The 15,488-nt window shown below is 38.6% G+C and overlaps 1 protein-coding gene across 7 annotated transcripts in view; it reads right to left on the bottom strand.

Annotated features, from left to right (window-relative positions):
• The window catches only part of SYNE2 (spectrin repeat containing nuclear envelope protein 2), a 336,255-nt gene that overhangs the window by 107,387 nt on the left and 213,380 nt on the right, over window positions 1–15,488 (bottom strand). For all 7 annotated transcript variants that reach the window (XM_081290325.1, XM_081290328.1, XM_081290329.1 and 4 more), the window contains exons 61-64: window positions 14,929–15,060; window positions 3,564–3,755; window positions 2,891–2,965; window positions 573–683 (exon numbers count right to left, since the gene is read on the bottom strand). In XM_081290325.1, the coding sequence (XP_081146451.1) occupies window positions 573–683; window positions 2,891–2,965; window positions 3,564–3,755; window positions 14,929–15,060 (510 nt within the window). The remainder of the gene's footprint in view (window positions 1–572; window positions 684–2,890; window positions 2,966–3,563; window positions 3,756–14,928; window positions 15,061–15,488) is intronic.

Here is a 15,488-nt window from a genome sequence, read left to right as displayed (position 1 = left end):
TTGTGGTTACCAGGGACTGTGGGGAAGCACTGGGAGACACTGATCAAAGGATCCAAACTTTCAGTTAGGTAGGAGGAATAAGTTCAAGAGACATTACCATAAAAAATGACTATAGTTAATAGCAATGTATCATAGACCTAGAGAATACAGAAAGAATAGATTTTAAGTGTTCTTAATGCACACACAAATGATAAAATGATAATTATGCAAATCAATGCATATGCTAATTAGCTCAATTGAGTCATTCCACACGGTATATATGTATTTCAAAGCATCCTACTATCCACTATAAATACATGCGATATTCATTTGTCAACAGTGACAAAAAATGCAGCAGAGTTCTAAGCATTCTTTTAAATAAGAACTTTTCTTAAAAAAAAAAAAAAAGAACTTCTTTTCTTTGACTTACTATCCCTTATTTTTATTCCTCATTTGGGACACATCTGTATTTTAAAGTGGAGGTGCTGAATGAAAGAAGAACAAAGGAAGAGGGGAAAGGGAACACAAATTGGGGCAAAAAACAGCTCCCTGTCCCCACACCCCACCTCTGAACATGATATACCCAAGATTACCGGAATGATGGTTGCTGAGGAGGAGGATTCTCCATCTTCCTCCAAGCCCAGGTCATGCTTCCAAAGTAAAGGCAAAGACCTCGAAGACGGCTCCGCTTTCTTATATTCATTCTAAGACAGTGATCGGTTGGTTAGCAGAAGGAAGTGACACCCTACCCTCCTAGACAGCACCCTCCTTGTCTCTCTCATGCAAGGTTCAATTTGCTGGGCATTTTGACTGTAGGCCTTGATTCCACACCTTCTCCTATATTCCATTCACTTATTTTGCTAACTAAGTCATATTTCAAATGTGGTTGCAAATTCCTGAAGCCTAAAGAATATTTTTTAAAGTCAGAGTAAGCTCAAGTCACAGAAAGGAGATCTTTGAAACAATACTTAGGTACTTAATTTGTTTTGGTAAATGCAATCTTAAATGCTGTGTTTAAAATAACATTCCAATAGGTATAAAAATGCTTAAAATCACTAATTATCAGAGAAATGCAAACTAAAACTATAATGAGAGGCCGGGGGTGCAGTTCAGTGGTAGAGCTCTTGTCTAGCATGAATGAAGCTCTGGGCTTGATCCCCAGCACCACTAAATAAATAAATAAAACAGTGAAGATATCATTTCATACCTATCAGAATGGCATTTATAAAAAATGATGAAAAATAACAAGCGTTGGCGAGGATATGGAGGAAAGGAAACTTAAATACTGTTGAGGGATAGTAAATTAGCTATTAGGGAAAACAGTATACAAGTTCCTCAAAAAATTAAATGAGAAAGCCACCATATGATCCAGAAATACTACTATGGGTATATATCCAAAGGAAGTAAAATCAATCCATTGAAGAGATATCTGCACTTCTGTATTTATTACAGCATTATTCATAATAGCCAAAATGTGGAATCAACCTGAGTGTCTATCAATGGACCAATGGATAAAGAATGTAATGTGTAATATGTATCTAAGTGTGGGTGTGTATGTATGTATATATATATATATATATATATATATATATATATATATATATATATATGAATGACAGAATACTACTCAGCCATAAACAGAAGCAAATCCTGTCATTTGAAACAACATGGAGGAACTAAAGGGATATTTTATTAAATGAAGTAAATAAGCCAGGCACAGAAAGACAAATACTGTAGAATCTTGCTTATATGTGAAGTGTAAAAAAGTTAAACTTGTAGAAACAGAGAGTAGAATGGTGTTTATTGGGGTGGAGGGCATGGAGGGAGGTTGGGGAGATGTTGGTCAAAGGATGAAACATTTCAGTTAGACAGGAAGAAGATTAAGAGATGCCAATAACAATATAGTGTGTACTTGCAAACTGCTTAGAGAGATTTTAAGTGTTCTCCCACAAAAAGAAAACGGTATGTGAGATAATGCATACATGTATTAGATGGATTTAGCCATTCATAACATCCTGAGAGAGAGAGCACACTAAAGTAAATACCTATCTGAAATTAAATCATACTGAAGTGTCTGAAGTCCCCTCTGTTTTGGCCCTTGGTATTGCCTTTATTTTCATGATTCTCTCTGCCACAAGGGACATAATCAGATTGTGAAGCTGTCGATGGTCAGAGGACATGGTAAACCTACATTCTTCTTTATCCTAACTCTCAGCCACACTGAGTCCTAGGGACACTGTAGGACAAGAGGTCTGTTCTGCATGACAATGGACTAATAATTGGAATAATAATAATACAATCTATAAAACGAGCATTAAAAACTGTCTAGTCATCATATCTGAGCCATAGAAACTGTAAGAAGCTGCAATTTTCTACCTTTTAGCTTAAGACACATGATAACTTTAGTTTTTAATGTATGGAATGGAAATTGGTGTCCGGAAGTTCAAGTGTGAATGTCTCTTTTAACCAGTTGTAATGAAGTAGTAACAATTAGCTGTATTCGTCACTAACATAGCACATGACCTTGACAACACTATTTTAGACCCCAAAATAACTCAAATAAAGTTGTAAAAAATAAAGTTGTAAAAATAAAGTTGTAAAAAATCACATGGGAATGCCAACCCAACAGCATACTCTTAAAACTTCAGAGAATTTATTCAGAAGTCAGGACATGAGAGAGGACTTCATCTTCTCCCTCTGCCAACAAGTGCGTCTGAATTACATTTCTCTCCCTTGTACAGGGTGAAGTAGGTTGAGATGCACTTAACGTTAATAACAGGAGAACTACTTCAATCATCCTTTAACAATATCAATATTTTTAAAGAAATAAACATTCTTTTTAAGATCTTTTCTATCACCTTTTTAGAGATCTGGTTCTAACAAACTTTCATGAGAAAATCGTTTTCCTTACTTCACTCTTCAGGGAGCCTTCCTCTGCTTCTTCCTTGACGGCTGGCAAGAATGACATGGAGCCTGGTCTGTCCAGCTGAAAGGGGCACAGCAAAAGGACACCTGCAGTCAGCTTGTACATCAACATCGCCAGGATCCTGGCCTGGCTGCATTTTTATGGAGCTAATTTTTTACTTACTTTATCCACGATGCCCACCCAGCCTCTGGGCCCTGTACCTTTCCGCTCATCCAGCCCGACAGGCTGGCACAGTCCAGTTCCCTCTCGTTTGCGTGGCTTCCTGGGGCCCTTAATCAAACAACTGAAGAGTGTTATTCACTGATGTGGATTTGGAGAGGGCCGAGAGAAGGTGCCGGGCCACTTCTGAGTCTGCCATGGGCTGACTATTCCATAGGATGATACTTCAAAGACGGCTCCCTACCCATCTGCCCGTGGAATTTCATAAGCACATCCTTAAATAACTCAAGCATAATAATTCTGGGTTGAGCCCAGAACAAACACACCCTGAGGATTTATGTTCATTAGTAAACAACCTCAAGTGAAGTACTTCCACTTCAAAAAATTCCTTTACTATGGGCCATAGACCAAGATACAACAAGTTGTTCAGGTGAAAAATATTACCCATTTAACACTCTTGTGGAATGTGGGACCAGTATTAATGTAAAGGGGTTCCTACCTTCCACTCAGACACATCCAGCTCAGCCGCTCCACCGTCCTCCAATGCTCTGGCTGACAGCACGTCTCCTTCTTGCTGTTCTTGCTTCAAATGCTGGTGAAGGTTTAGTACGGCAGCCTTCAAGTCCACCAATAGGTCTTCTTTTTTCTGGTTTAAATGCAGAATCTGCTGTTCCATACTTTTGATGTCTTCCTGTACAGAAAGAATATCTGCATTGTTTAGAAGTCTGAAGTCTTTGGATGTGCATAGGAGCCAGCTCCCTTCAGTAAAAGAGATAATAAATGGTTCTAGGCTGTTTGGTTGGCAAAGCCAGGAACCACTCTCTGGTACAGTTTAGTTCCTTCCCAATCTGGCTGCATTTCCAAAGGATGTGGGTAGGTTACCTTAGCTCCTCTGTAGACCTTGCAAATCAGAATATCTGGAGGTGGAGCCAAAGCATGAAAACTTGCAACAGGCTCTATGGGTGACTGTGCAGAACAGCTGGGGTGGAGAGCCACTGCCATAGTGGCTAGCAATAGGACTGGTGGACCCAGAATGCAAAAGGCCAGGACCCAGGGTCTGCACTTTAACACAGAAAGGCTGTCTGCCTACTTCCCATTTTGTCACATAAAGTATTACAAATGCATGTTTTTAGGAGATATGTTCTCATGTCTGCCCTAGAGATTCTTAAGCAGACTAACATTTGAGAATGGCTAAGTGAAAATATGCTTAGAAGTTTCATTCTTTTATTATTGCCTTTGAAAACTTGTTCAGTATTACTATATCATTTACTCTTTCCACATCCAAGCTTACTATCAAATGGGAGTAATAGTTACTTGCAGTACAACTTACTATGGGAATGATGGAGAGATGAGTCCAAATTTCATAATGTCGCTTTTTAACATCTGTGTTGGTATATGCAAATAATTTTTTATATATGATAGATATGCAAATACTATCTGTCTACGAGAATTATAGAATTAATTATAGAATCCTAGTTTTGGAAGGAATAGCAGATGTTGTCTAGGCTAACAACCTCCTCTTTAGCACCTAAGAGTTATCCAACCTGTGCCTGAACTCCTGCAATGAGTGCTGATCAGAAAGTAGCCTGTTCTTTTTAGGAAACTTTCATGTGTTTAAAATTTGTTTTAGAGCAGGAGGTATATCTGGGTGGTAGAGCATTTGCTTAGCATGCACCAGGTCCTGAATTCAATACCCAGCACTGTCAAAAGAAAAAATATATGTAAAATAAAATTGTTCCTAATATTTTCCTTAAACCCTTATTTTTTCTATGCATGTACTTATCTATCTAGCTCCGTTGTCTTAAAGATATTTATGGTTATTAATTTTTTTTATTTTTTTACAGATGGAAAAGTTGCACGTCTCTACCTACAAGTAAGTTCTGGAGTCTGCTTCCAGAGGAAGCAGGTGATGTTTCTAAAGCTGCAGCATGTGCCAGAGCAGAGCTGGGCTTCCCCAGGACTCATGTGTGATTGCACACATTCCTACATCAATATCCCCATTCTGTTTGAAGTCAAAGTTCCCATTATCGCTAGAAGCAAATGATAACTGTCAAAATTAAATCTGGGTTGGGAGTGGATTGTGTCCTATTTTCAATAAACACTAAGCTTCCAAGGTCAAGTGCCCCCCCCCAAAGTTTTGACAGTCTTTAGAATAACATTTGGGGAACAGAGCAGGAGGTGCTCAACCTCTCCCACTGTGGAGACACAAAGGGCCCTGAGTAGCCAGTTGCAGGTTGCGCCTGCAGACCTCTGGGACCACAGTGCCTGAGGTGGAGATAATTTCCATAATGCTACTAAAATTACTTGCCTTTTTGCTGTGTTCACATTTGTTCCGATGGCACCAAAACAACAGTGGGTAAAACTACTGTTACCTTTTATGAATCAAGACAGACATCAACTATATCAATTAAATTCTTCACTATGGTAGACTTATAGTAGGAAAAAAAAAGTGCCAGTCTCACTTGAGATCATGCTTGATAAAGATAGATACCTTTAATATTCTGGTGACAAAATAGGAAGCATGTCCAAAGTACTTTTGCTACCTACCAAAGTATGATGGTTGAGGGAAAGGATTTTTATGAATGTTTGGTTCTGATTGTGAGCTGAACTACCTACCACTCTGCCCCAGTCACATGAAATAAAATAGCTGAGAAACTATACTTTTACTTAAATGCTATATTTAAAAGCCTCTTCTGAAAAGATAGGTGTTTTATGTTGATCACTGCCAACATTTGGAAGATCTGGGCTCCTACAATGAGTACTGATCAGAAAGTAGACTGCCCTTTTTAGGAAACTTTCATGTGTTCAAAATTTAGTTTTAGACTGGGAGGTACAGCTGGGTGGTACAGCATTTGCTATACTGTCAACATTTGGAAGATCTACATCATTTAGTGAAATAATATTTTCTAAATGATCAAATATGGTATTTCAAAGTTACACACAGTAGAAGATCCATTCAAAGTATAAGAAAAAACAATGGATTTTAATGTAAAAATATAGAAAGTTCATTAATGTGGCTACAGATCCCATTTATAACTAGCCTATGAGTGACTTTCATTTGTTGGGTTTAATGCACTTTCAAAGAATATCCACAGTTATTCAAAAGGGCTGTTATTGCTCCCTTTTCAGAGTACACTGTCTTTGAGAGGTTGGATTGTCTTTATATACTTTGAACAAAATTAATAAAATAGCCGGGTATGGTGGCACACACCTGTAATCCCAGCAGCTCAGGAGGCTGAGGCAGTAGGATCATGAGTTCAGACCCAGCCTCAGCAACTTAGCAAGGTACTAAAGCAACTCAGTGAGACCCTGTTGTTTGGCGTTTGTAGTTCTAAAAATAAAGTTAGTTTCTTTTGACAAGTGGCTCCTGAATTGTGCCCAGCCAGACTGCGCATTTGGTGGCTCGCACGGGGGAGCGACTGAGGGTAAGTAAACTGCTCGCCCCTGAGGGCAGGGCGAGAGGATGGGTAGCCATTCTAAGTTTCCTCTTTTGTTTTGCTTCATTTTTGTTTTAAGTTGCCTGTCCCTGGAGATGAGTGAGACGGAAGAAAAACCACTCACATCTGAGGAAAAACTATTTGCGTCTGAGGAACAGATAGAGAGAAAGGACGGATGCACATTTCAGGAGGATAGAAAGGCTGATATAATGATTTTGTGTTGTTCCATTTTTATTGCATTCTGTCTCGGTTTTGTTTGGCGTCATCTTGTTGGGTTGTATTATAGTAGAAATACGGGATCAGCAATTAGTAAAAAACAAACCGAAAGACTGTTAAGTAAATTGTTAGAGGAAGGAGGCATCCCAGTAAAATCAAGAGCAGTCAGGGCATACGTTGATACAATACAACAATGTAGCCCATGGCTTTTTAAGGAGGAGTTGTTAGATATATCACAATGGAACCATCATGGTGAAGATTTAAAAAGAATAGAAAAGAACAACCCAGGGACTCTGCCAGTTGGCACATTGCCATTGTGGGCGTTGGTATCTGCTTTGCTTAGTCCAAAGCCTTCAGTTCAGACAAAGGTAGAGGAAGGAGAAGACATATTGATTCAAGTAAAAGAGAAGGTCTCTCAAGTTAGTCAGAAAGAGGAAAAGATTCAAGTAAAAGAGAAGGTCTTTCAAGCTAGTGAGACAGAGGAAGGAAGTTTAGAGCAGAAAAAACCATCAGGGGAAAAGTTACAATTGGAGACTGCTAATAACACCTTTCTATCAGAGAGCGTAAGTGTCCAACCAACAGCACCACCTCTACAGGAGACTGCTACTAACAGCATTCTATCACCAGAGGGCATAAGTGTCCAATCAACAGCACCACCTCCATATGCTAGGAGACTCCCAACCCCCACAGTTGATAGTTGGGATCCTGAGACAGGATCTCAAGTATGCCCTGTATTTGAGGTAGGAGGGCAGCGAATTTACCAGGGTTTAAATTTCAAAACAGTGAAGGAGCTAAAAGAGGCTGTAACAACCTATGGTCCTCAAGCACCCTTCACTGTAAGCTTGGTCGAATCCATTAACAACTTGAACATGACGCCAGCAGATTGGGCTAATATTTGTAAAGCTGTGCTAAATGGAGGACAATACCTGTTATGGAAGGTTGCCAATGAGGAATTTTGCAAGGAGACGGCTAGGCGAAATGCAGCAGCTGGTTATTCTCAGAGAAATCTAGATATGTTGTTAGGAAAGGGACCTTATGAGGATCGGCAGCAACAAATTGCATATGATCCTGGCGTATACTCACAAATTGCTGTAGATGCAGTTAAGGCATGGAAGACTTTACAAGGACATGGAGGTTTACAAGGTCAATTATCCAAGATAATACAAGGAGCTAATGAACCTTACGCTGAATTTGTAGATAGGCTTATTCAAACAGCTACCAGAGTTTTTGGGAATACAGAACAAGCAATGCCATTAATAAAACAACTGGCTTATGACCAAGCGAATCGTTGGTGCAGAGATATCATTAGACCATGGAAACAGGAAAATTTAAACACATATATTAAATTATGTAGAGACATTAATGAACAAGAGCAAGTCATGGCAGCTGCAGTAAAACAGGCTTTAGATGCCAGAGACATTAATGAACAAGGGCAAATTGTGGCAGCTGCAGTAAAACAGGCTTTATATACCAGGCCAAGAACATGCTACAATTGTCAACAAACAGGACATTTTAAAAGGAATTGCCCCATAGGAGGAGGGTTTAATAAAACTAGGTATCAAAGGAGTAGAATACCGGGTATTTGCCCACGATGCCGTAGAGGGAGACATTGGGCTAATGAATGCCATTCTCAAACCACCATAGAGGGTACTCCATTATCAAAAAACGAACAAGGACAAGGTATTTATCCACAATATCGTGGACAAAGGCATCGGGTTCCATTGCCAAAAAATGGACAGGGGGCCCCAATGCTCCGGGGCCCCAAACCACAAATATACGGAGCACTGGAGGAACCCAGCAACCCCATCAGGGTAGTGACCAGGACACATTGTCCATCAGATCCCTCATCATACAAACCAGAGGGAGCGCAGGGTTGGACATCTGCGCCTCCGCCAGATCAGTACTAACTCCAGAGATGGGAGTTCAAATCATTCCCACAGGGATAAAAGGACCTCTTCCCAAAGGAACAGTAGGCTTATTATTGGGACGCAGCTCTTCTACTCTAAAAGGACTTTTGATAAGTCCTGGGGTAATTGATCCCGATTATGAAGGTGAAATAAAAATTATAGCCAGTTCTCCAAAGGGTATATCAGTAATTTCACCAGGAGATAGAATAGCACAGTTACTAATAATACCAAGCCTACATGATACATTTTCCAGTCATGCTGTAGAAAGAGGTTCCAAGGGATTAGGCTCCACAGGTGTAGATTGGGCTATGCTTTCTTTAAATTTAGATTCTCGCCCCATGCTAAAACTAAATATTCAAGGACATGAATTTAATGGGCTACTGGATACAGGTGCAGACCTTAGCATCATCTCTCGTCAAGAATGGCCAAAACATTGGCCATTACAACAAGCCACTCAAACGCTTCGAGGCCTAGGAGTGGCGACTAATCCGGATAGAAGCGCAATGGTATTAGATTGGAAGGATCCTGAAGGATGTGAAGGAACTATATAGCCATATGTATTGGATCATCTTCCCGTAAATTTATGGGGACAAGATGTCTTAGATCAATTAGGTTTGACATTAACAAATAACACCAATCAAAATGCACCCACTATTATGGCTAGACAAGGTTTTAGGAAAGGAAAAAGATTAGAAAAACAAGAACAAGGTTAGCAGCACCAATACAAACAGATCAAGGAACAGACAGACATGGGTTGAATTTTCACAAAGGGCCACTGAGACAATAAAAATTACATGTAAATCAGAAAGACCAGTATGGGTTCCTCAGTGGCCCTTGACTAAAGAAAAGATACAAGTAGCCCATGATTTTGTATGGTCAAACAACAATTAGCGGAAGGACATATACAACCTTCGGTATCTCCCCATAATACTCCCATTTTTGTCATCAAAAAGAAATCTGGTAAATGGAGATTATTGCAAGATTTAAGAGCCATTAATAATGAAATGGTCATTATGGGACCTGCTCAATCGGGGATTCCTCAATTGTCTGCTTTGCCAAAAACTTGGTATGTTTTAGTTATAGATATTAAAGATTGGTTTTTTTCAATTCCAATTCATCCTGAGGATAGTCCACGTTTTGCATTTACTATCCCTGCACTAAATCATGAAGGTCCTGATCAGAGATATGAATGGAAAGTACTCCCTCAAGGGATGGATAACAGCCCAACTATGTGTCAAATTTATGTTAACAAAGTAATCCAGCCACTTAGAAATCAAAATCCTGAACTACAAATATTTCACTATATGGATGATGTATTATTAGCACACAAAGCTAAAAACACATTGTTAGAATGTTATGCCACACTTACAAATTTATTAAAAAATTATAATCTAGAGATAGCAATAGATAAAGTACAATTAAATTTTCCAATTAATTATTTAGGAGTTCTATTATCCTCAACCATGGTCCGTCCACCAAAAATTCAAATACGAGTAGATCAACTCAAATCACTTAATGACTTTCAAAAGTTATTAGGAGACATAAATTGGATAAGGCCTTATCTAGGTATTCCAACAGGAGAATTGGGACCTTTATTTGATATCTTAAAAGGTCCATCAGATCCAAATTCACCCCGAATGTTAACGCCTGAAGCAAGAAAGGCATTAAAAATCATTGAAACATATATGGAAAATATGCATTTGGATAGAATTGATATAAGTTTGCCTTTATTATTTATTGTACTACCAACAAAAAATATTACTACAGGAGTATTTTGGCAAGAAGGTCCATTATTATGGATACATTTATCTTATTCTCCTAACACTATTCTTACTAGGTATCCTGAGGCTGTAGGACAATTAATACTCAAAGGAATAAAAAGAGCAAAGGGAGTATTTGGAATTTCTCCCAATAAAATTATTACTCCATATACTATGAATCAAATTGATGAATTAGCTAATGAGTTAAATACTTGGGCAATAATCATGTGCAAATCTAATGTTTCATTTGATAACCACTTACCATCTAATCCTTTATTGTCTTTTTGGTCATTGCATCCTGTAATTTTTCCAAAAATGACAAGAAAAACACCTATCATGAATGCTCCAAATATATTCACTGATGGGTCAAATAATGGTACAGCAGCAATAGTTACACCTGATCAAATTTTTACATTTTTAGTACCCAAACAATCAGCTCAAAAGGTAGAGCTTAATGCAGTATTACAAGCTTTTGTGATGTTTAAAGATTCTGTATTTAATTTATTTTCTGATAGTCAGTATATAGTTAATGCTATAGTATCCCTTGAAGATGCTGGTAGGATTTCCCCTTCTTCTACTGTTTTCTCTTTGTTTTCCACTATACAAAGTCTAATCTGGGACAGAAAAGATCCATTCTTTATAGGACATATCAGGGCAGATACAGGATTGCCTGGAGCCCTTAGTTTGGGCAATGATTTAGCAGATAAAACTACACATGACATACATATTTTCTCTACACTAGAAGAAGCTATAAATTTTCATAAAAGGTTCCATGTCAATGCTAATACTTTACAAAAGCGTTTTAAAATAACTAAGGAACAAGCCAGACATATAATAAAACAATGTCAAAATTGTGTGACCTTTTTACCACAAGTTAATCTTGGAGTCAATCCTAGAGGATTGATACCTAACCATATTTGGCAGATGGACGTCACACACTTGCCAGAATTTGGAAAATTAAAATATTTGCATGTTACAGTTGATACTTCTTCTGGATTTTTGATGGGCTCCCTTCATGCCGGAGAAAAAACTAAAGATGTTATAGCTCATTGCTTACAAAATTTTGCCACTGTGGGCATTCCAAAACAGTTAAAAACAGACAATGCCCCTGGTTATACTTCTACCTCTTTTAAACAATTTTGCTCATCATTTGGCATTACTCATATAACAGGAATCCCATACAATCCACAGGGACAAGGCATAGTTGAAAGAGCTCATCAAACTATTAAAATGTACTTATTAAAGCAAAAAGACGGAATTGGGAAGGGGTATATATTCCCCAAAGATAAACTTAAAATAACCCTTTTTACTCTAAACTTTTTAAATTTGGATTCATCAGGACTTAGTGCTGCAGAAAGGCATATGTGTCCAAAAAATGTACATAAGCCCAAGGTACTTTGGAAAGATATTCTAACAGGACAATGGAAAGGTCCTGACCCAGTAATTGTCTGGAGTCGGGGGTCTGTTTGTGTGTTTCCACAGGAAGAACAGCAGCCGATTTGGATTCCGGAGAGATAACTAAAGTCCTGACCCAGTGATTGTCTGGAGTCGGGGGCCTGTTTGTGTATTTCCACAGGGAGAACAGCAGCCGATTTGGATTCCAGAGAGATTAACTAAAGCGATTTCTACAGGCCAAAAAGAAGATGATTTGGCTCAAATCCATAACAGCTGATATCCAAAACTCCAATTTGGCTATCCTTACATCTGCGATAGAACCAGGATGCTTTTTTCAATATCTATTTTATTATTGCCCTTTCCCATATCATGAAGTTCTATTTTGTTTTTTGAGCTCATACAGACCTAGGTTAATGTTTTGCTGATCAGTTCTGTTTGTTTTTTTTTTTTTTTTGACTATAGAGTTTTTAAACATTACAATGGAGATTTCACCTGTAAAAAGCTATAAGGCCTTTACTATTATGTTATGTGTTGTATGTATTATATTATGTGTGCACACTTGTGTTTTGTGTTATATGTTTGAATGTACGTATGTCCATATATCATATATGAGGAGCGCTCATGAAAAAATGGATCCAAATATTTTTTTTATTCACGTGATTTAAATGGTTTAATTTAAATTGGGTAAATAACTATTAAGAATTGTTTTAATATGTAAACAAAAAAGGAGGTTAACAGATCTGTTTGTTTACTTTCACCTTTCCTTTTCATTATATTTAATAATTCTCTTCAAGATAATGTAAATTGTTAAGAAAATTGTTTTCTTTTAGTGCCTTCTGGAATGTTACATAATTTTTTCTTTAGCCATTATTGCCAGAATTCCTATCTTCATCCCAGTGCCGGTAAAGACAAAGATAAAACTAATCTACAGTTTCTGCAATAGCCATCACTGAACTGCTTGCAGAACTTGCCTAAACTATGTGTCACTTGTATGCATTGTGAACTCACTTGTATGCATTGTGAACTATCTGTTGGTGCAGCGACTTGTGGTAGTGTTGGGGTATTTTTGCTGATGATGTCATCGGTGGTACAATTTTTCCAACAAGAGCCATCAATTGGCTTGGTGTATCTTCCTCCCTTCTGCTTGTCATGACAAAGACCTCTCCACAGGTGTGGCTGTACTGGACCGGTAGTCAATGACGGGTAAGATCCAATTACAATGGTACCAACCTAAGACAGGAGGCTGACGCCCTGAGGTCAGCTCATCCGAAGATGGGTAAGGACCATATGTAGTATTGGACAACCTAAGGCAGGCACGGTCCCTAAGCCACATGCTTGTTGTTTAAATAGAGAGGGGGAGATGTTGAGAGCCACAGCCAAAGGGGCCCCAGCAAACTTCCAGCTGCCAGCAAACTTCAGACTGCCAGCTGATGATTGGCTCACAGCGGCCCCAGCAACATCTAGCTGATTGGCTTCTCTGCGGTGATGTTCATTGGGCTGTTTCCCTGCCCTTAAGACTGCCAGCTGATGATTGGCTCACAGCGGCCCCAGCAACATCTAGCTGATTGGCTCCTCTGTGGTGATGTTCATTGAGCTGTTTCCCTGCCCTTCAGACTGCCAGCTGATGATTGGCTCACAGCGGCCCCAGCAACATCTAGCTGATTGGCTCCTCCACGGAGCTGCTCATTGGGGGACTTCTTTGGCTCCGCCCACACGACCCAGCCAATCAGCCTCAAGAGCAGGAGGATTGTGGGAGGTGGTGAGGTTTGTGTGGGGGTGAGAGGCTTGTGGGAAGTCGGTGGTGGCAGTTGGGCTCTGAGGGTTTTTTCCTGAGGAGCTGTTTTGTTTGGCATTTGTAGTTCTAAAAATAAAGTTAGTTTCTTTTGACAAGTGGCTCCTGAATTGTGCCCAGCCAGACTGCGGCACCCTGTCTCTAAATAAAATACAAAAAAAAAAAAGGGCTGGGGGTGTAGCTCAGTGAGCGAGTGCCCCTGAGTTCAAACCCCTGTACTATTAAAAAAAAATTGACAAAATAGAATGCAGAAGTAGATGAGAATCTGTCTTCTATTAAGCCAGACATTAAAGAAATTTACAAAAATGTAAAAGAGTCACTCTTTTCATAGTGTTTTGAGTGACATAATTATATTCATAAAAATGTTATTTCTATTAACGTGTTTATGATTGCTATTTTAAAATAAACTAAACAAATATTTTTACTTTTTAAGTTTCAATCCCTATGTCCTCAGATATACAAACAAAAGCTCTTTGCAGTCCTCAAATTTTCTCATGAACACAGAACTTGACATTTTCACAGTATTGAATCTTTAACACTAAGTCTGTGTCATTGGTTCCACCCCTTAATGACTATGTCACCTTGAACCTCTCTGTACTTTACCTTGCATGTTAAGTAACTTGCTTCTGTCCCACACCTAGTAAATGGTATAACCTTGCTTTGTAGTGCCACATTAACTACCTGCCTGCATCAACTGGATCACAGGACAAAAAACACAGCTCTCTAGCTGAACTACCTACCACCTCTAGAATCCTTGGTATATAATCATGTTTTTAAATACAGAAGTACTGACTTAAAAATCAAGACTGAAACAGTGGAGGATTGACCGGCAAACCACTGTAACTGGGTGCTCTGGACATTATTAATTATGGCAAATGGAAATACAGCCTGGCATATGAAATCCTTCATTATAATGGTGTCCGGAGTTTTATTACTTCTAAAGCCCAGCCTGCCCACACTGCCTAACTACCATCCCAAAAAACTAGTCAGAGAGCCAGGTTGTCCAAATAATCAATGCCACACGAGTCTCTTTGGGATCAGAGCAAATGCAGATCAAAATATACCATGTTGAGGCTGTGAGCACTTGAAAAGCTCCCCATTAAGGAAGAGATGTGGAAGCTCCAGTCCAGTTTCTGGGGCTAGAACTGCCCAGCCTACGATTTTATCATGCTTCAATAATGACATTATACAATCCTCTATTTTATGAAACAGGAATGGAAAGTAAAGGCACACAATAAATAGCTTTAATTGGAAAAAAGAAGTCAGACATAATGCTGTAGGCACTAAATACCAAGGGCTTAAACACCACTTATTACTATTGAATGAAGTGATGAATAAATGAATGAAAGAAACATACCTGTACTTCTGGAAAGTCAACAGCTTGGTCTGGTGACATATGTTCAAGGGAGAACTCCGTTGAATAATTATTTAAGATTCGTTTCAAATTTTCTATTTCTTCATTGCATTCATTAGTCTGTCTTATGACTACCTACAAAATAACCCCCCCCCAAAAAAAGAAAAATTGTTGTCATATCTAAGGACTAGATTAATGGGATATTTTCATTATCTATCCCCACGATAAGTTCCAATCAAATGCAGAAAATATGCACTTATACAGATTTCAACAAGAAATACCGAATATCTTATATTTATATTCTAAATATATTGTAGCTATATCCTAAATATCATCTACATTCTAAATATTAAGAACATTTGCAAAACTGGCCTGACCTTCCTGCTCTACTAGGTGAAGGGTCACCTTGGGCAGTGCTTAGAGTACAAATCTAAGTAGACACACCTTTTCTCCAAAGTATTTCCAATCTAGTGGGCTTACTCTGGGAAGCCTATTATGGCATATTAACATAAAGTTGCTAAGATTTATGACATTACGGCTATATCATATTCACCATTTTAATA

Source organism: Spermophilus citellus (genome assembly GCF_964194105.1).
Source record: "Spermophilus citellus genome assembly, chromosome: 4".
In the NCBI taxonomy this organism is placed as follows: domain Eukaryota; kingdom Metazoa; phylum Chordata; class Mammalia; order Rodentia; family Sciuridae; genus Spermophilus; species Spermophilus citellus.
Note: the sequence above shows the minus strand (reverse complement) of the source record. Positions and strands in the feature narration are given on the sequence as shown.